Consider the following 23,372-nt stretch of genomic DNA (forward strand, 5'->3'; position numbering starts at 1 on the left):
TGTTTCTCAGTTGGCATACCTTGTGTTTGAGTAATTACTGGTTCAGCCATTTCTTGATTTTCTGTTGGTGTTCCTTGTGTCTGAGTAATTATTGGTTCAGCCATTTCTTGTTTCTCAGTTGGCATACTTTGTGTCTGAGTAATTACTGGTTCAGCCATTTCTTGTTTTTCTGTCGGCATACCTTGTGTCTGAGTAATTACTGGTTCAGCCATTTCTTGATTTTCTGTTGGTGTTCCTTGTGTCTGAGTAATTACTGGTTCAGCCATTTCTTGTTTCTCAGTTGGCATACCTTGTGTCTGAGTAATTACTGGTTCAGCCATTTCTTGTTTCTCTGTCGGCATACCTTGTGTTCTGAGTAATTACTGGTTCAGCCATTTCTTGTTTTTCTGTCGGCATACCTTGTGTCTGAGTAATTACTGGTTCAGCCATTTCTTGTTTCTCAGTTGGCATACCTTGTGTTTGAGTAATTACTGGTTCAGCCATTTCTTGATTTTCTGTTGGTGTTCCTTGTGTCTGAATAATTATTGGTTCAGCCATTTCTTGTTTCTCAGTTGGCATATCTTGCGTTTGAGTAATTACTGGTTCAGCCATTTCTTGTTTCTCTGTTGGCATACCTTGTGTTTGAGTAATTACTGGTTCGGCCATTTCTTGTTTCTCAGTTGGTATACCTTGCGTTTGAGTAATTACTGGTTCAGCCATTTCTTGTTTCTCTGTTGGTGTTCCTTGTGTCTGAGTAATTACTGGTTCAGCCATTTCTTGTTTCTCAGTTGGCATACCTTGTGTTTGAGTAATTACTGGTTCAGCCATTTCTTGTTTCTCTGTTGGCATACCTTGTGTTTGAGTAATTACTGGTTCAGCCATTTCTTGTTTCTCTGTTGGCATACCTTGTGTTTGAGTAATTACTGGTTCGGCCATTTCTTGTTTCTCAGTTGGTATACCTTGCGTTTGAGTAATTACTGGTTCAGCCATTTCTTGTTTCTCAGTTGGCATACCTTGTGTTTGAGTAATTACTGGTTCTGCCATTTCTTGATTTTCTGTTGGTGTTCCTTGTGTCTGAGTAATTATCTGGTTCAGCCATTTCTTGTTTCTCAGTTGGCATATCTTGCGTTTGAGTAATTACTGGTTCAGCCATTTCTTGTTTCTCTGTTGGCATACCTTGTGTTTGAGTAATTACTGGTTCGGCCATTTCTTGTTTCTCGTTGGTATTCTTGTCGTTTGAGTAATTACGGTTCAGCCATTTCTTGTTTCTCTGTTGGTGTTCCTTGTGTCTGAGTAATTACTGGTTCAGCCATTTCTTGTTTCTCAGTTGGCATTCCTTGTGTTGAGTAATTACTGGTTCAGCCACTTCTCTTGTTTTTCTGTTGGCATACCTTGTGTTTGAGTAATTACTGGTTCAGCCATTTCTTGTTTTCTGTTGGTGTTCCTTGTGTCTGAGTAATTCTGGTCTCAGCCATTTCTTGTTTCTCTGTTGGATACTTTGCTGTTTGAGTAATTACCGGTTCAGCCATTTCTTCGCTTTTCTGTTGTTGATTCCTTGTGTCTGTTGTAAGTTATTCTGGTTCAGCCATTTCTTGTTTCTCTGTTGGCATTTCTTGCTGTTTCAGTAATTACTGGTTCTGCCATTTCTTCGCTTTCTGTTGTTGATTCTAGTGTCGTTGTTGTAAGTTCTTCTGCCGCTTCTCTTCTTTTTGTGTTTCTGCTGTTTCAGTAATTACTGGTTCTGCCATTTCTTCGCTTTCTGTTGTTGATTCTATGTCGTTGTTGTAAGTTCTTCTGCCCGCTTCTCTTCTTTTTGTGTTTCTGCTGTTTCAGTAATTACTGGTTCTGCCATTTCTTCGCTTTCTGTTGTTGATTCTACTGTCGTTGTTGTAAGTTCTTCTGCCCGCTTCTCTTCTTTTTGTGTTTCTGCTGTTTCAGTAATTACTGGTTCTGCCATTTCTTCGCCTTCTGTTGTTGATTCTACTGTCGTTGTTGTAAGTTCTTCTGCCCGCTTCTCTTCTTTTTGTGTTTCTGCTGTTTCAGTAATTACCGGTTCTGCCATTTCTTCGCCTTCTGTTGTTGATTCTACTGTCGTTGTTGTAAGTTCTTCTGCCCGCTTCTCTTCTTTTTGTGATTTTGCTGTTTCAGTAATTACCGGTTCTGCCATTTCTACGCTTTCTGTTGTTGATTCTAGTGCCGTTGTTGTAAGTTCTTCTGCCCGCTTCTCTTCTTTTTGTGTTTCTGCTGTTTCAGTAATTACCGGTTCTGCCATTTCTTCGCCTTCTGTTGTTGATTCTACTGTCGTTGTTGTAAGTTCTTCTGCCCGCTTCTCTTCTTTTTGTGTTTCTGCTGTTTCAGTAATTACCGGTTCTGCCATTTCTTCGCCTTCTGTTGTTGATTCTACTGTCGTTGTTGTAAGTTCTTCTGCCCGCTTCTCTTCTTTTTGTGTTTCTGCTGTTTCAGTAATTACTGGTTCTGCCATTTCTACGCTTTCTGTTGTTGATTCTAGTGCCGTTGTTGTAAGTTCTTCTGCCCGCTTCTCTTCTTTTTGTGTTTCTGCTGTTTCAGTAATTACCGGTTCTGCCATTTCTTCGCCTTCTGTTGTTGATTCTACTGTCGTTGTTGTAAGTTTTTCTGCCCGCTTCTCTTCTTTTTGTGTTTCTGCTGTTTCAGTAATCAGTGATTGTGCCATTTCTTTATTTCTTTTTATTCCATCATTTTGAATTATCATCGAATCTTCAGTTTCGTTTTCTGTTTGAATTTTAAATTGTTGTTAATTATGGAAAATGTCAAGTGTAGAATAACAAATAAAAATTAGAAAGTTATTATTTTAATTGTCAGTTGCACGAGTGTCGATTATATTTAATTATTGTTTAAGTCAATAATCTCGAATATTTTTATCCTGATTAGTTAAACATTAATTATAAATATTAATTATTATAAATGTTGGTTTTTTGGAAGAATGTCCTTGAAAATATTGTGTGATATACTACTTTAATGTTAATATTCCTTTTGATTACGAATTTTCATCAAATTTTGCGGGTTCAATTTTTCAGATACAAACGTAGTTATCAACCGTAGAATAATAATTACACAGGAATTCACCAGTTTACGATAATTTGCATGTCTACGATATTTTTCTTCGTTAATTTCATATTGAAATAATAAATTTGATAATCATATCGTTCACTATAAATATATCTATTGCAAAATTAATATTGTTTTTCTACTATTGAAGATAACTTTTTCAAGTACCAGTAAGGAAATGAATTAACGAATAAATTGCTTAGTTTTTGTATAATTGGAATCTTTTTAATATTACATTAACCAATAATTATACGCAATGTTTATGTGTATTTTGTACGGCGTTAGCCGTCGTTATAGAAATATATTTAATTCATGAGTTAGATTTATGAAGACTGTGACATACTAATTTGCTTAACGTTGTTCGCTGTGATGTAATAACATATTTATTCAAATGTCAGAATTCTATATCATTATTTCGGCATAGAATTATAAGTATTCTTTATGCCGAAATTAAATTTAATCCTGTAAGCAATGTTTTATGTATATGAATGAATTTCCTAAAATACTAAGTAAGTTTGGAATCTATAGGTTTATTAACATCTAATTATATTAAGCGATATATGTATATGTACCACTTGTGTTTGCAAGAAAACCAGTATATTATATGAATATCATAATTCTGATTCCTGTAATAATAAAATAAATTATAATGTTGAAGAGCTAAGTAAATACAGCATAAGTGACATAGTTCAAATTTGTAATAATTTTAATTAAGATGTTTTAATCCTTTACTGTTAATGTAGTTTAAATGTAATTGGAAGTAAGTGGATGTACGTTATTTTCAAATTAATAATTCTTTTGATTATCGTATTATACTGATGGCATCGCCTAAACAAAAAAATGTCTTCAAAGTTAAAATACGAAAAACAAAATTTAAAATCAAAAATATAAAATAGAAAATGTTACATGCACTCAGTCACATTAGCCAAGATTATCTGCGCGCCAAAATCTACATAAATTGCAGTTTGCCTGCGAGGAATAAGACAATATTCAGATTACGCAGTACACTTTGTGCAAACTTATGATGATCTATGCCAGGCCCGAAATTAGACATTGTTTCAGGCTACTTTGCGTCAGAGAATCTTTAGTTTTCCAAGCAACCAGAAGATCACTACTATACCACGCATTGACTGGTCAGTGTCTGGTATAGTAGCAAAAGTAAATAATAAATATGTTTATTTATTTACTTTTCTATTAAGCTAATTTGAATTATTCTTACTTGTTTAAATAGAATTGATTGATCTTTATTGCTTTTCTTGAAACTAAAAGAAACAATTGTGATGAGTTTCGCCGTTATTAAATCCTAGTCAAATAAAAATCAACAGCAGCATTCCTTACAAAATTATAAAACACTTACAATCGTACTAATATGACATTGAGTTATTGACTATTAACAGAGATTAAACGATGATGATGCAATTAGCCGTAAGTTTTTTAAAAGTAAATAAGTGTACAATAAACATTTCGTGTGAAAAACTTTTCAGCAACAATAACGAATATGTAAGAGATATACAGCAAATTAATTCTGTCATATTATATATATTTGGATACTGTAGACATGTAAAAGTATATCTACAATATGTAAATATCCTATATATATCTGCCTAATCTCTGTCACTGCGGTGATATTTATGATTGAATCATAACTGCAATAAAATTTACAACACAATTTCAATAACAATTCATTTTTTACTAAATAAATGTCAATTAATGCTTTGTCAGACATGTTTTGGTTTCATTATTAAAAATTTTCTATGTATACCGGTGACTGTAATTATATTATTTATGTTAATTAAATATTACATACAATATCGATATTAATGTCGCATAATAATCTAGGGAAAATTATTTAGCTTTTTTTATTTAAAATTTAACAATTGTTATTTTGGCTGTATTTTTATTTTGAAAATTTTCAGATAAAATTTTAAGAATCTTCAAAATATAATTTTAAAATTCGAATAAATAAAAAATTGTTACGATTTGTATTTAATTGATTTGTATTAAAGGAAAACTGTATTCGGTTTCTTTTTAGGCTAAAAATATTTTAAAATTTTAAAATATTTCTAAATTCAACTTTTGAAATAATAGAAAACGATCATTTGTCTTTTTAAAAGTATACAGGATGTACCCTGGTGGTATTAAGTAATTTTTTTCCTCGGAAACTGCTAGAGATAGGAAGGTGGGATTAATAACCAAGTTTATAGAGCAACTATTAGTGACCTCGAATAATCTTGAAAATCGGCGGTTTTTGAGATACAGAACAAAATATGTTATTATTATTATTATTATTTTTTTTTTTTTAGATTATAAGAAACGCTTTTGAGCCATTATATGAATAGTAAACAACAGAATAAACGTGGTTTACAACAGGTTACGTTTTTTTAAACCTAACGGTTTTCAAGATATTGTCAGTTTCTCCAAAAATCTGAGTTCTCTTTTTCTCGAAAGTTCTGGAAACTAAGTTTATCAGATTATTTATCACAAAGCTTTACACAACAGAAACCTAATAATAATGAAATATACAGTATTTCAAAATTTACTTAAACTAGATGCTTAAAATACCGATCTACTTCGTGTATACAGGGATTTATTCTTCTAGGAAAAGCATTTAATAAATTTCGAAATTCACATCTACTACTAATCTTACGAAAACTTTCCGGAATTCTGATTTTAATGTTTTCTGTAGAAAAACGTTGAAAGTAAACCATTTTCTTAACTGGTTTCCATGATGACTGGCATAAAGATTTGCAGCCTGAAAATAATTTTGGTGATATGCATCTAAAGCAGCGTATCATATGCTTCTTCTAAATGCGTATTAAATGCTTCTTCATTTGAATAAGTCGTTTTCATAAAAACAGAGGAAACAAGTAAATACACAAAAAATGAAGAAAAGATCACTCCAAAAAAAGACACTTCTTCGTGTCTTTATGAAACTAACAATTCAATTTATTCAAAGCCTGCTTGTTCAATTTTATGATACGGTAACATAAAGAACGAAAACCGATAAATTTAGTTTCCAGCATAGAAACTTTCGGGGTAAAAGAGAGAAAAAAAAGATTTTTAGAAGAAACCAGCGATAACTTGAAAACCGTTAGGTTTAAGAAAATGTGACCTATTATAAAAGACGCTTATTTTGTTTCATGCTATTCATGTGATAGCTCAAAAGCGCCCCTATAATTAATATATTTTGTTCTGTATCTCAAAAACATCCGATTTTCAAGGTTATCCAAGGTCACTAAAATTGTTCCCGTTTGCTCTACGAACGTGGTCATCTGCTCCATCTTCCTATCTACAATGGTTTCACAGAAAAAAAAAAAACTACTGAACGCCACCAATAAATCATTCTTTATGAATTGTACAAAAAAAAACAAAAAGTTGTTAAAAGGTGAGAATCTTTGGGATATAATAAAAGTTAGTTACATATTGTTTCAATTTTTGACATCAGAATTTTAAAATAAAGTATAATAATAATTCTTACCTTTCGTTGTAATAGAAGAAAATTTATTCTTACTATAAATATCCAATATTTTATCATGATTCATTGTTGAAGAGGTAGTTTTCATTGTCGATAACCAATTTTCTAATGCTGTTTTCATAGGATGATTGAAAATTATTTCCTCGTGAGTAGGTTCAAAATGATTAGGCCATTTAGATTTTACATACTGATATAACAGTTTATAAAATGATGGTGGAAATAAAATAGATTTTCTCGTTAGCGATGTACCATTCAAATTTCTCGTGAAAGAAATAGGTGGATGAGGAGAATTATTAAAGTTTTTAAATAATCCAAAAGCTAATCTCTCCAGAAGTCTGGAAAATATTTCTTGTTGTCTTATGGAAGTGGCTTTTTCATGGAAGAAATTATAGAGAAATAATGGCGATATACCGAAAAAATTTCCTAAATTGCTAGAAATTTGTTGGTTTATATAGACTGGATTGTAGTAGAGAGGATCCAGATATAATTGAGTCTGACCAATTGACATCACCAATTCTATAATAATATTCTTCAATAAAGAAGGACAAGATTTGTACACCATAGTTATGCATGCCCGAGCATGACTGAAATAACTGAAAAAAGAAATAAAAATATATTATTGTTTACTTCTACAAATGAATATAAATTAACAATTCATTTCCGATTTTAAGAAAATAATGAGTAATTTTGTTTTATGATTTTAAATTATAAAATAATCATTTATTTTTCATCAAGTATAAACAATATTTTTAAAATTAATAAATGAAAATATATTTTCCTATTTTTGAGTTATACAATTAATATATATTTATACAATTGTAATTGACAGGAAAACTGTATTCGGTTTCTTTTTAGGCTAAAAATATTTATATTGGGTTTAATCGTTTCCCATGCCTATCTCTTTACTCACAAAATTTCTATATTATTATTCTTTATACAATTTTTTTACTTTCCAGAAATTAAAAAGGCAAATTCATAATAAACTAAAATTAATGTTTTTTTTTTTTTTTTTTTGTAACTCTTTCCGCCCAGTGGGCACTAAGAGGGCCTCTTATAGCAAGCCCATTATGGGTTCGGCCAGGCCCACAATGGGGCGGACGGGTGGTGAGGGACGGGGACCGACATATCCGGACGGACCACCCCCCGAAAAATTCCTGGGGATTTCTCGACCCGTCCGGATTCGATCCCGGGTCCCCTAGGGCGGTAAGCTGCTAACCTTGACCGCTCGGCCATCCGGCCGCTAAATTAATATTTTAAAGAATATATTTCCTTTGATGATCTTTTTGACTAAACGAGATTTGAGAAAATTAATCATTTTTATTCTAATGTGAACTACGGACTTTAGATACGAATTTTTCGATTTGTTTTAAAAAATAATACTTACATTAAACTTGTATCTTTACTATACGTATTTTGAGAAATATAACTGTAAAGAGGTGGCAAGCATGGTTGTATATTGGAATAATTAATTTGATTTAGACATCTCTGCAGTTCGTTGCGACGATTATCTGGGTAAAGAGGAAAAAAAACAAAACAATTCATTACAGGATAAAGCGCCAATTAATAGCACCTTAATTTTAAAGAAATTTATGATTAAAAAATGAAATTCTTTCTGTACCACTTAATGTTCTTTGATAACTATTATCGGAGAAACTCCTGATAGCTGGTAACATATTTTTTAAAGCGTACTCAAAGACAATCCATTGCTTGATTTGACATCTTAATTGGCAAAATTCAATAAAGCAGTTTCTTAGGTTACCTGCAATACTAAAAAATAAATTTATTTGAAAATATGTTCGTAGTTATATAAATTACGAGACCTTCTCTGTATCGCAATGCACATAATACTTCTTTGTATAAACAATAATTGTTATACTGTATATTTTAAATAACTGTAAGTAATAAAAATTTAATGAAGAATAATCAATGCTAAGACGAAAGAAAAGAATTTAATTTACGGAGCAAATCAATAATAATAACATCCTTTTAAAAAAGTAGCTGGCGTTTAAATTAATCGATGTTCAGACACTGTCGTGTTCTGCGAGAAAACTAGGATTAATACCTTGAAGATCTTAAAATTGTCATCTTGTTTTCTGTAATAAATATGATTTTACCTTAAATCAGATTAAATTTCAATAATATTTATGGTATGATTAGAAACTTATAGTATTTATTTCATTACTTCCTTTTAAAAAATGATGACAAACTGCAGTTTGAGGAAAAGCATGTTTATAGTGATTTAAATTGAGTTCGTATTTTATAATATTGATATTAATAATTAATTTAAATTAAAGATGATAATTCAAATCAAAAAACTTATTGAGAATAAAGTTACTCGTACTTTAAGAGAGTTGTTATTGATACAAATAAGTTGTGTACTCGAGGAAAAATAAATTGCTTTATCGTTAAATGTCTGTGTCAGAATATTTGAAATGACTAAATGGAATGTCTGCATTTTTTAAACCAGATTAATTTCCTTATGAGACCAGTTTTGATTTTTGAATTTGTAAGCTCTATTCAAATAACATGTGATAGATGTTTAAGTTTTATTTATTTATTTATTTACTTTATACGTAATTAGGAACTGTCAGTCGACGAAAAATATCCACCTCCAATTAACGAAAGCCCCAACAATGAAATATGGTTAAAACCAAACAATAACAAAAAATAAAAAAATCATGATTTATGAAATAACGTGTTATATGTTAACGCATTAATGTACGAAAAATTTTAAAAATTTATTTAAAAAATATATAGTTAAGACAATAAAATTAAAAAAGCATAAAAATCCAAAATATATATAACATATGCATAACTTACATCAATTACTGCATATTTTTAACTTATGTTACATAACGTAACATATGTAGAAAATTAATTAAGAATAATTCTGTTTAATTCAGTTCTAGGTTTGTAACTGAAAGGTTTTTCGAATTTAAAAAGTTTAGGGTTGTTATAATTAATTAAGGACTAGAGTAGAACTCTGTGTTGGGCAACTATTGGGCAAATCTCAACCAAGTTTGTTATAAGTTACACTCTGCTCTGAATATGTGGTTTTTATTTTCGGAAATTTTTTCTTAAACATTTAAAATTCAGCCCCAGAACGAAATTTTGCGCTACTGTTTCCTTAACGAACATACAATTTCTAATAATTTTGGGGGTTAAGAAACAAAGGGCAATAATTTTATTTCAGTTACAAAATTACAATGGAACTGGCACGGTACAAATGGAACTGACAAGGGTGCACAATCAGCAAAAATAGAACCATGACGATTTAATTGTGAAAAATTGTGAAGAACGTTTTTCGACTCCTATTGTATCCGAAATTCGTTAGAATACGTAATAGGCATATTAAAAGACATCAGTGCCAAACTTCGCTCTAGAGGTTGAATTTTGAAGTAAACTTTTTCCGAAAATCGAAAACGCATACTAAATTTGGTTGAGATTTGCCCAATAGTTGCTCAATGACAAGAGGGCTTTGACCATCCAGTCTTTAATTATGATCTCTGTACTTATATACATATATATATAATAAAAAAAAGAAATACTTTGAAAATTGATGATCTGCGTATATAGGATATACTGTATATTTTATATTTTTATGTCTTTCAGCCTAAGGTACTAAGAAGGTCTTTTTAATCGTGTCAATGTGAGTTCGGCTAGGCCCACAATGAAGACAGCCGGATGGTTAGTGATGTAGCCCAACATATCAGGTAGAAGGTCTGCTCTATCACTATTACTATTGTACTATTGTAGCCCAACATATCCAGGAAATACCATCCATGAAAAATTTCTGGGTTTCTCGTCCGGATTCTATCCTGGGTATCTCAGAGCAGTAGGCAGACCTTTAACCGCCTTGGCCATCCGCAGTAAAATTACGTAACTCATTTGAAACAGGAAGACAATATAAAAAGGTTTACTTATAATGATCTGAATTAAAAACTACATTTATTGAATCCAAAGTTATTCACATTTGTTTTATAATTAAAGTAATTAGTTTAAAAAAATAATGGTAATTCTAAAATGTTTTATTCTATCTAAATTGATACTTCAATATATTTTAGTATGAAGTATAAACTTTTTAGCTGGAAGCGTTTATATCTCTTATACTGGATTGAAATGTACCCGCGATAATAACGTTCAACATTTTAAATTAGTATCTTATTTATTTTTTATTTGTTAATTTTGTAAGAAATTTTTAAGCATTCTAATAACTTATAGGATTAATATTATTATTTGCATAAGGATTGGATTGTATTGATGGGAAACACATCGGCAATTTGCCAAGAGGAATGTCTTCCGGAGGACTTTCTATGGGGAAACTGGTATCTATTTACATATTAGACATAATTTCCAAATGTGTATAAGTCATAAGTGAGATTGATATACTGCCTGAACGTAGTTCTTTATGTTATTTTTCTTTACGGATTTGCAATTCGAGAGCAAACTAGAATTCCAAATCCTTAGAGCGTCCAGATTCTACACCGTCCGAATTCGCCCTCTTTTACTCTACAGTATGTTTGTATTTTTCTTTTGTGTCAAATTGTAACTGTCATTCGATGTACGTTATTTGTTTTTATTGAGTTTTAAAAAATATATATATATATATATAAATTAATTAAGTTAATTCACTATAATCCAAGTAATTCCTTCCTAGTCGCTGAGAAAATATTCTTTGTAAGTCTCCAGAACTTTTTAAAAATAACTCCAAACATCACTTAAGTTAAAATTTCAAAATTAAAATTAACGTGAAAACTAGAAGGAATTAATTTTAAAACAATGAAGTTTTCAAATGCTTTTTTGTTAAGTACTTAGACTAGCAAATACCGGAAATAATTGTAGGAGAAATGTTATATGTTTCAGGATAATGTTTGAGTTTTTGGCTCGTAGCCAACGTATCGCTAAAGAAAAAACAGTAGAAATTAAGTAAAAAATTTGTGAATTTGTTTAATATTTTATTTGAAAGCAGTGATCATTTTTGTTCGTCAAAAAATTCTGGGAAATCTTAGTAAAAAAATGTGGAAAATTTTTTAAAGTTAAAAATAGTTTTCTTTCATTTGGAAATAACATTATCCTTGATCAATAAAACTAAATTTTCATTTATAAAATTCATAAATTAGATTAAAGTAATAAAAAATGCCATAAGAATATAATGTTTACTCTAAAGATAAAAAATGGTTATTATTAAAAATATGAAATTATTAATAAAGAAGCAGTATCAAATTTCTTATGGAAAATAATATAAAGCTGAACTCATTGTGAAAATGCAATATGTAAAAACTATCAATTACCTTTCTGTAGTTATGAATTCCTGTTTTAATATTCGTAACTGATATTCTTTATAAAGACATGTATTGAAGTTAATTACTGAAGTTTTAATATCTCCTAATGTGCACGGCTGAATTCTGAAATTTCCATTTTCGATATTTGGATTACTTATAAACTGCGATGTAATTGTTCCTATTAAATTGAAAATTTATCAGTTAATGACAATTTTTCTTAAAGATTTTATTTAGATTTATATACCTATTTATCATATTTAGAAATCGTTCTATGTATTTATGATATGACTCTTATTTAAAAGCTTAAATTTAGGTAAAAATTATATTCTCTTTCCGTCCTGTGGGCACTAAGAAGACCTCTTTTTTTGCAAGCACATTATGGGTACGGCCAGGCCTACAATGGGGCGACCGAGAGTTGAGGAACGGGGCCCGACATATCCGGACGGACCACCCCCCGAAAAATTCCTGGGGATCATTTGACCTGTGGGAATTCAATCCCGGGTCCCCCAGAGCACCTTGACCACTCGACCATCCGGCCGTCAACTAGAAAAGTATTGTATCTCAATAGAGAACTGGAATTCATGATATCAAATTCTATCATTTTGTCTTTGTTAACGCTACATCGCTAAACCCATTGTATCAATATTTACTTTCGTTAAGCCTTTGCTGATAGCACGGAGAAGAACGAAAATAAATGTTAAGCCTACTTATTGCATGTCGTTATCGAAATCGAAAACTATACCGTACAATACATCACTGACTAGCATATCAACGGTTGAGTGAATTTCAGTCACGCGATTCCGATAGAAACTGGTCTTTGTTGCATCCATTAGCATAACTAGGATTACCAGACATCCCGGCCAGTTAGTCATTTTGTCCCGGTTATTTGGTAAAATTTTAAAAGTACCGAATATATAAGAAGTAAAAATAGTGCAGTTTCGGGTAAAATGGCGATTTGGCAAGTAAAATATTTCCTCCGTTACACTCACTGTTGCCGATCTAAATATTTTGTATCCAGATCTAAGTACTTTTAATGTTTTCCCCAAAAATTTATAACATGTGGTTAATGAATTTAAATGTTTTATTTTTTCATCTAGCTATTTTTTCACAGAATTTATAATAGCATGTAGCCTATGAAATCCAGATGTTTTTATTTCATTTATTAGATGATTTGTTTCAATTAGAGTTAGCAAGACCGAAACTTATTCTGGCTACGCCATTGTCGCGCATGTCCTATCTTAGTCGAGTTTGAATTGCTAGTCGGCATTTGCGATTATTTTGCGCTGTACAGTATATTAAACTAATTTAATCTCCAAAATGCCAAAAAGAATTCGTGTGTTTACTGATGAATTGAAAAAAGATTATCCGTTTTTGAAAAAAATTTTATGATCGTGTTGAGAAAGTTACACGTGAACTGTGCTTTTCAGAATTTCAGTAACTCGTGGTGGGCTTTCGGACATTAAAATTACTTGAAATATGTGAAACATATGGCAAGCCTAGCAGGCAGCAACGGAAGGAACTTCCTTAAATATATTGTCATATTTTAAAGATACCGATTTAAATTTCATTAAATTTCGATACCATTAAAAATAACATAGGTAAAATTTGACCAAAAATTCTATGTGCACTGTCATGGCAGCGGTCGCGACTATTCGTGCTCCCGACTGACTCCTTCCGGAGGGAAGCCGCCAATTGTTTAACGTCACTAGTTATTAATTCGCGGTACTTGAACACACGTATCAATAACTAGTGATGTTATACACTCGGCGGGTGCCGGCGGCTCACCTCCGGGAGGAGTCCGTCGGGAGCACGAACAATCGCAACCATTGCCATGACGGTGCACATAGGTAAAATTTGACCGAATTTTTAAATAAAATTTACGCTAGTAATAAATATTAATAACTTCTTAATAATAACGTATGTTCACTTGAGTTATTAAAAATTGCTTTAACTCATTGCTTTTTTCCTTATTCTGAAACCATGTCTTCTTTTGTTTTTCCATCACAACTAGATGCATAGACAGACACTGGGCATTTTTGGCATCAATCTTTATTCAGGAATATCTTGTGGGCCGAAACGCGTTTCAGGCATACGCTTCTCCTCTGTCGGCTACATAATGAAGCATAAACATGAATTTTTCTCGGCCCACAAGATATTCCTGAATAAAGATTGATGCCAAAAATGCCCAGTGTCTGTCTATGCACCTAGTTGTGACAAAAAAAAACATCGTTAATTTTTGTTAACAACTTCTTTTTTGAGTCTTTTCAACCAAAGGTGTATGTTAGTCGTCGGAGGTGTTGGTGAACTTTTTAGCGGTGCTTGATAAGTGCGTATTGGTGAATTTCGAAAACCTTAAGTAGCTATAATATGATGGTTCCAAAAAAGTGGATATTTACAAACAGATTATCTTTGATTTTAATTATAAGTTTATTGTTAATTGCTGGGATTGAACCAAATCCAGGTCCTCTACCTCGATCTCCGCAACAAACGAGTCAAATGCATATGCAAAGAAGGGGGCGGGTAGATTATGTATGGATAATCTCAAAGAAAAGGAAAAAGGAAATCAATTGAATGACTTAGTCTTCACTAATTAAGACTATTATCAAATAGAGGAAAATCTCGGTAAGAACAGTCCAGTGACCTCGAGAACTACAAAAATTAATGAATATTTTGAAACAGTAAGTCATAAAGAATTACAGATACAGGACGAATCTCAATACTCATTAAAATCGATATACGAACTGATACAGGATAAATTTTCACAGCTCCAAAATGAACTTCAAGGAATTAGAACAGAGGTTAATTTTTTAAAAGAAAATAAATATTTACATGGAGAGTTGTCTCAACTATCCAATAAAATAGAAGAATTGGAGAAAATATCTAAGAACAACTGTCAAATACAAGGTACAGTACGTTGGAATTTGAAATAGACAAGCTGGTTAATGAGCAAAACAATAAAAATATTATAATTATAAAACTTCCCATTTAACTCATCTGATTATGTTAAGGAAATTAATCAGTTTATAAAACAGGATTTGGGAATATTTAATAGTTACATAGAAAAATGGTTAGATTCACCAACGACAAAACCAAACCTATAGTGAAAGTTCCATTAGACTCCTTATTCGATAGGAATTTAATCCTTAGAGAATTTTGGAGGAAGAAAGATAATTTAAGTGATGAGGAATGGGAGAAAATAATATTTACAACGGATTTATGTAAGAGATCAAGGATGAGAAGAAAAAAATTATTAGCAATAATTAAACAAGAAAAACTCAATGGCAACAAAATAATTGTAGGAGATAATTATTATATTAAGGATAACAAAAAATATTCATATGTTACTAACTTGGAAAAAGTGATTCAATTGAATGGTGTTTTGAGAAGGAATTAACAGCGAACCTCAAAAATACGAGAAATGTGAGAAAGTGGTGTAAAATGTTTAACAATGGACGAACAAATGTGCATGATAAAACTCGACCCGGACGTCCGTCACTCATCGCAGATGATTTGAAGAATCAAGTGAAGAACAAAAATCGTGCAAGACCTTGCACGATTTTGTTCTTCACTTGATTCTTCAAATCAGGCGCGTAACCTTGGAAAACAAGTTACACGTTTCTTTCCCTAACATTTCTCGTTCTTTGCTTGGTGAAATCGTCTCTGAACATTTTGGCTATAGCAAAATTTGTGCACGATGGGTTCCGCGGCAACTGAGTGACCAGCACAGAACAGAAAATGGGTGCAGCACTGACATTTTTGATGCGGTATCACGCAAATGGAAATGCCTTTCTTGATCAAATTGTTACTGGTGATGACACATGGATGTCTCACTTCACCCCAGAGACCAAGCACCAATCACTCGAGTGGCATCATCCCTCATCACCCAAAAAACCGCGAAAATTCAAACAAACTCTGTCAGCACAAAAACTCGGCGACAGTGTTTCGGGATCGTAAGGGTCTTCTCTTGGTGGATTTCATACAAAAGGCACTACGGTCACGGCACGATATTGTGACACCCTGAGAAAACTACGGCGAGCAATCCAAAATCGTAGGCGTGGAATGCTTTCTCGCGGTATTGTGCTTCTTCACGACAATTTCCGTCCTCACACTGCTGCTGCAACTACAGGCTTGCTGGATCGCTTTGGATGGGAAATTTTTGATCATCCACCCTATAGTCCGGACCTTGCTCCTTGCGATTTTAGCCTTTTCACAAAGCTCAAAGAGTTCTTGCGGGGGAAACGTTTTGGAAGTGATGAGAGGTGAAGAATGCAGTAAACAACTGGCTTAATGGACTGGCGGCAGCCTACTACGACACGGGAATTCTAAAGCTCGAGGACAAATATGACAAATGCTTAAATAATGAAGGTGATTATGTAGAGAAATAAAGTAAGTTTCAATTTTGTGACATGTTTTTGTTAATAAAATATATTTCTTTCATTTATTAAAACCAAACGGCCGTTACTTTCTGGATGACCCTCGTAGATTTGAAATGTGCCCAATTTTTACGAAGGTTACTATTAATTTTTGTCATGATAGGCACTAAGTGAAAGTACCAATTATCTAGTGGCTGTTAAATTGAAAGTTAAATTGATACAAAATGTTTTGAAATCCTCTGTTTCAAGAAAACAAAGAATGTTATAATCGGAATATTCTCAATGGTATAATACAATTCTAGAGTGTTTTATATATTAATGATTATACGCTCTGAATTTCACTCTTTAATATAAAAAATTCTTTATTTAGTTATGATTATACAAAAAGAAGAGTTATATTTACCTATGGTTCCAAAATGGCGGTGCTTCCGGTAATCTCGAATCGGGGCATTTAATGACGACGTTAATAGAGGGAGCTGTCTAATAACGCGTTGAATTATGTAAATTTGTCAATCTGACTGTGGAATGTGTTCATGTGTAAATATGCAAATTAGTAAGTATGACGTCGTTAGTGATGTTTTGTCGTGGAAATGGTGTAACCTTTATGGAAGTGTTCTCTTCAATTATCAAACAACCAAGTAATTTAAGTGAAATTTATTTTTAATTTTTTGTTAAACAATACGTTCATTGTTAATTTTAGTGTTTGGTTAATAATAATAAGCTAATAATGAGTTATGTAGACATTAATTCCGACGAATTTTGGTCCGGATGTACTACCCGTAAATTTTACCAATTACTGGAATCGGACTATTCGGAAATAGTTTTGGATCCAAGAATTGATAATTCTTACAATTTGCTGTAATGTTAGGATTACAACATATAGAGGAAGTGTGCAATTTATGTTCAGATTTTCGTGAAGCATTTAAGTATGATATATCCAGGTTCTAGAAGGACACCGAAATGGAAAGAACCTGAGAATGTGCCCGCTGCTCCTGTTTCTAATATTAAGAAGAAAGAAAAAAAGGCCAACAAAACAGAGAAAGCGATTAATAATAGAAAGAAAAGATTGTCAACATGTACTATGGAGCAAGGGCGTCGGCAGAGGGGCAGTTGCCCCTCCCTAGACATGCGAAAAAAATTATTTAAATGCTAAGTCATTTATTGCCCGATTTATAATTCCCGCGCGAAAAACCCAAGAAGATTATGTTTTAATTAAAATAATCTTCTTAAGCTTCTTAAAATTTATGAATCGTTTTTATTTTACCTACATACAATTCATATCCTCTATCAATTTATATTATCTTGCCCCCCTCTGGCCCATTGGCTGGCGACGCCCTTGCTATGGAGTCAAGTTCGGTAGGAAAGAAACGTCGGAAAAAGGAAAATGATGATCGATAATGTAAGTAATAATTATGGTAATTTATTAGAATAGGTTAGGTTAGGTTAGAACGTGTGTCCCCACTGTTTGCTTTATTGGTTACTACGTATCTCAAATCACGTTGAAAATGGCGACCGGAAGCGCCGCTATTTTGGCACCATAGGTAAATTTAACCAAAAGAAGTTAACAGATTATATTAATATTAATTTATACGAATTCCAATCTTTGTTGTTATAGATATAAAGTTTTTACCCAAAATGTATAAGTTTTACTTTTGTAAGGAGGAACTGGAGATATGATTCAGGTAATACCTCCGTAACTTGAACAAGTTTATTAATAATTCAGATATTACCTTCGCACGTTGAACAAGATTTTTAATGAACAAAGTCAGCATCTTTGTTAAAAATTGTATATATTTATAGTTTATAAATAGCTCAAATAAGTTTTTGTAATTGAGTAATATGTTTTGTGACTTTAAACATTTAAGTTTATATTACAAAAGTGTATGTTTAAAGAAAATGGATAAGATGTTATTATAGTGGAAATAATATAATATTGATATAATAAGATTAAACCATTTCTGGTTGGTTAACAACTGAAACCCCCTTACTTACTTAAATTTTACAAAAGGGGTTGGGGACAGGGCCTCAGTTTCCTCGAGTTTACTCCACATTGTTAAAAAATGTTTACTTTGACATGATGACTGACCAAATTTTTTAGTGGTCGTCAGATATACGTTTATTTTCATCGCATGGTCCGAGTTTCCCATTCGTCGAGTGTAAATACAGTTAACTGGATCTTATAGAGTTCGGCGATCTTACTACAAGCTGGTTAATTTTATGTTACGGACCCATAAATGAGGTAAGTTTTAGTGACCAAGATATAAACCATATATCTGAAATATGAAGTTACTGATTTTCGAAATATTACTGTAAAGAGCAGTACAAAAATAAATTAATAATTTTGATAAATTATTTCACAGTCACTAAGGCAAGAGATATTGTGACTATGTACTTTTCAGAGGTGATAAACAAATTCTGTTTTTCTTGTAGGCTTACATGTATGCAATTTTATATTAAAATGTAGCTTACATCTGTTTTATCTAATAACTCGAATGCATTTTTTAAGCGCACATTTTGATTGCTTTTCATATCCGGGCACCATAAAAATTGTTTCCAGTCGGGCCCTGCACCTCCTAAGGCCGACCCTAGTTGCTACCACGTGGAATGTGAAGCATATAGGGCATACAGAAGAGATTTTGGTGAATAATTAAAAATATTTTAATCTCTTATAATCCTACGCCCTATTGTTAAGATGTTAACTGAAGTATTTGCGTACTTATTGCAGTTGAGAGACACTGTGCTCCGAAGATTAGCGTATGTAGAAAAAGAAACCGTGTAATGTGTCTTGAGACATTATTCCGCATCCCTTACGCTGACATCGTTAGAACTTATTATAAGTGCAATTGTAATTGAAGCTAATTGTGCAATTGCTAATTGTTCGAGTGTAGTTGAAGCCGGAAACAACCCGGCTGGATTCAACTATGTTTTTGATCGAAATGGGACGTTTTAGCGCACCGTTAGATAGTGAATTTATAATGACCCGAACCTCAAACGAAGTCATTATAAATTTACTCGATTGTTTTATTAACGTATTTGGCTAAATATAAATGATGAGATAGCGTTGAAAATGCAAACAGAAATTATTGCAAAACCCGAATCCGCGTTGTACAAGGAAATGTCAGGATACTAAATAATCATAATTGTGATCGTTCATTTTGTTGTCAGGCTGTTCTTTGATAATAAAATAATAAAATAAAATATATTTTCTATAAGTTACTCTGATAATTAGGGAAAGCTTTGACATAACCGTGTATCTATTATTGTCTAAAGCACTTATATTTGGAAGACAGAAAAATCACGTGATATATCTAAATGAGTGATATAACGAGAGGGTTACCGTAATTCATTACATATTTTCATACTGATATTTATAATTTTCGAAGCCTGAAATATATATAGTATAGCTTTCAAGTTATTTTAATAACTTTCCGTCTTGCTGATACTAAGCTTTCTTCATACCTATCAAATATATGAAGAATTCCAGGTCATCAACAAGGCAAAAGATGGTGAAGGAATAAGTTTTATAAATGTGGATCAAAACATAGATAAAATTTTCGGATACTTTGAAGGGAGCCCAGTGTTGGATTTACCTTCGAAGGACCCCCGAGAAATTTAAATTTTTCGGGCCTCTTACAACCAAAAAGAATAAAACTGGAAGTATTATGAAAGGCATAAGTTGAAGGAAGAATTAAACTCGTTTATCATTAATTAATATACAGTTTTATTACCTAGTTCATTACAACTTTTTCCGACTCATCTATGCTGCAAATTGCTCAATCACATCATCAAAAGACAATTTCTGCAATTTATCACTCTCAATAAACATAAGGCTTAAATCTGACAGTTTCTCTTGCTTCAATGTTGTACGCAAAGGCAAAATAAAGTTTGTCTTTTCACTTTTCCGGCTGTTATATATAACAGAAAATATGGCGATCAGTCAGAAAATGACCCGCCTCCAGGATTTTTATATTTTTGGACTCGGGATCTTGAAACGTCGAGATAAGCAAAAAAGTTCGGGTTTTTTTCTGTACCTATGTATTGTTTGTGTGGAGGGCATGATTTTGTTCATCCTCATTGAAACTTAATAACTCCTGTGATTTTTTTTTTTTTTTTCGAAAATTTCTGAAATTTTGCAGGGGGTTTACGTATTAAGGGGATTGATGTCATTACATTTTGTTGTATACAGTTTAAGAGAGTGGGGAGATAAAGGGGGTTGTGTGTCATATTTCGAGTAAGGTCTGACTTAATGACGACACTCATTATTAGCATATTTTGAGCTATATATAGCTAGTATTTTGAGCTAGTAATAGCTTAATTTTGAGCTAGTATATAGCTTAATTTTGAGGATAGGGACGGGTTTTTATAAAACCCGTCCCTATCCTCAAATTAAGCTATATACTAGCTCAAAATTAAGCTATATACTAGCTCAAAATACTAGCTATTTGCCATTTTTATAATAAAAACAAAAACGTTTTAATAATAAAATATCATAACAGATGGTGCCACGCACGCAGTTTCAAATATTGCCGGGAAAGTAACGCGTTGCTGGATTTTTTGATATGCTCACTCTCCTGTCCCTCGACATTCCCTTTTGTTTTATTTGTTTTCTCTGACCAATCATAATTTTATTCAAAAGGAAGTTGATATAATAGGAAACTGGTCCCTATTTAGGTGTTCTAGCCCGAATTCCCCAAACGTAAGAAAAACTCCACACGGCCAGTCGTTGGCAAGGAGCAAACCCACGACCAACTACTAGTATTGTAATCCACTCTGCCACTGGTGGACCGAGGCTGTGAGTTTGGCTTGCGTCTTATTAGTTGAAGAAAGTCGGACATCATAAAATGTTGTTAAGGTACGTCAAAGTGTGAACTGTACTGGCTATTGTATTAATGAAATATCGTACCTCCAATCAAACCTATTACTGTTTACTGTGTAGGAACCTCTATATCGCGAAACCTGTCTATCTCGAAGTTTTTTCTCCTGAGATTCGAGATAGACAAATTCAAGTGTATATAAAGTACTGTAATTAGCTTAAAATCATCACGGAAAAGAAAAAAAGAAACGGCAGCACGGGGAAGCCAAAATATAAAAGTAAATCGTTACGAAATTTTTGAACAAGTGGGCAGAAACCTCCTTGTATAATTTATAAAATAATTTATATTATAATTTAGTTGCCATTAAGTGGAATTTCAGTGAGAATTGTCATTTAAAATTTAAAAATAAATTATTAAATATCTTTAATAATGCATATGGCCCATTTAAAATAAATTTTAAAAATGCAATTAAAAGGAATTTTTGAATAAAATATACTTCTGTATCTCAAGATATATTAATGCCTATAAAAGATAAGAAATAAAATAAGATTATCTCCATACCTGAATATAATAAAAGTAGAAGAGCGGAAATTGATGTGACTTTATCCATTTTACCAAATTAAATGGCTTATTTGCATTAATACTTGAGTATTAAATAAATCATAATTTCCCGTTACATCCAATTCGTCACATCTACGTATCCAATAGTAATCATTCTTTAGTGAAAACAAACTCGTATCACTACGTTTACGAGTCTACTCGATCTTAAGTAGAGAATACACTATTCTGGGAACACCCAAACATAACTAGGGTAGTAGCGTTCTGTGAAGAAAATATATCCATTGCAATGAAGCATGCATACATTCAATATGCTGCGAAACCGTATGACGCTGCCATTTCTCATGTTTCAAGTTAAAGGCCATATCTTGCTACCTTTGATATTAAGTCTGTGAATTAGTTTATATCCCGAAATTTCAATTTGCGTCAATTCTTGCTCTCGTAGGAAATTTCATCAACAGGAAATTTCTACGTTGTATATATTTTTTATTACTCTTACAAATGTGTATTCAAATAAGATCTTGTAGTGTATTCTCATTACATCAATTGTTATCCATGTATTTAATCGAAATTTAATTACATATATTTATTATTTTAATTAATTATGATTAAGTATATTTTCTTGTTCAGAATAACATAATATTTACGAAAATAAGAAAAATAGTTAATTTTTGTTCATATTTTATCAATATTTTGCTAGATTTTATTTTGTTCATATTTATTTGTCAAAAAGAAAAATATTTAACGTCAGAACGGATTTAATAAACGGAATAATTTCAAAATACAGGTGTCTACAAATAATTGCAAATCATTGAAACTACTGCAATCGTTTGCAGTTTTTGTATCCAACATATAATCGCAGTTAGTGTGCAAATATGTATAAAAACTCACCAGGTTTTTTAAGTTTTCGATATGTGCCTTCTTGGTGATTCTGTACGCATCAATTCTATAATCTAGTTCATCCCACCCCGATGCAGAATGTCCTTGTCAATTACAGCAAAGACGTTGTTTAAGCGAGTTCGCAGTTCTGGCAAAACGGTCGGTAGTGGCAGTACAAACACAAGATGCTTCATATACTCCCAACACACAAAAAGCCACACGAGGTTGAGTCAAAGGAACGTGGAGGGCATGACAGCAGCTGGTGATCATCGTTACCCGAGAAATCTATCGGGTAATGATGATCATCAACTCAGTCACTATTGCTCTAATAATATGCTCACAAAAAATTCACGAAACCGCTGCAGTCATTTGTAGACCCGTATAATAAACTAAAAATTAAATTTTTCGATTGATGTAAAGGACTACGTCAACCATTGATACACAGTGATTTAATTTTATATATTTAAAAAATAATTTGTAAGAGCAGTTTGAAGCTCATTATCTTTCATGGATACCAAAACTAGTTTTAATACTAAATACATTATTAATTGTATATATCAAACTATTAAAATTCAGTTTAATATACAGCAAGTCGTCACTTAATATCGTCGAAAGGTTCTTTAAAACTGACCTTAAAGCGAAAACTACGTACAGATTTAATTCAATTAATATTATTCTAATTGGATCGTGTTTGCAGCATTTATTTCCAACCTCATAGAATCAATTTTACTATTTTTAATGAAAATTCGACAAACAATAATTGTAAATTGTAACAAATGTATTGTACAGTAAGTTATAATAAAACGACGTTACGTGAGGATTTGATGTATTACAGTGGGCGTTAGCGTAGTGGGGGCGGCAGGGGCGGCAAAATTTCACAATAAATAATAATATCTTGTAAAAATTTGAACCGTTTCATTTCATA

At 32.1% G+C, this 23,372-nt stretch overlaps 1 protein-coding gene across 1 annotated transcript; it reads right to left on the bottom strand.

The window, feature by feature from the left end:
* Positions 1–1,750: 1,750 nt before the first annotated feature.
* Positions 1,751–21,652, bottom strand: LOC136977546 (FK506-binding protein 5-like). The gene is made up of 6 exons (XM_067273044.1): positions 21,572–21,652; positions 11,833–12,001; positions 8,160–8,308; positions 7,926–8,049; positions 6,545–7,134; positions 1,751–2,730 (listed from the first exon to the last, which is right to left on the bottom strand). The coding sequence occupies exons 1-6, from the start codon at positions 21,618–21,620 to the stop codon at positions 1,751–1,753; spliced, it is 2,061 nt and encodes a 686-aa protein (XP_067129145.1). The 5' UTR covers positions 21,621–21,652.
* Positions 21,653–23,372: the final 1,720 nt, after the last annotated feature.

This window comes from Centruroides vittatus, unplaced genomic scaffold (genome assembly GCF_030686945.1).
Source record: "Centruroides vittatus isolate TY-2023 unplaced genomic scaffold, ASM3068694v2 contig_460, whole genome shotgun sequence".
NCBI lineage: Eukaryota > Metazoa > Arthropoda > Arachnida > Scorpiones > Buthidae > Centruroides > Centruroides vittatus.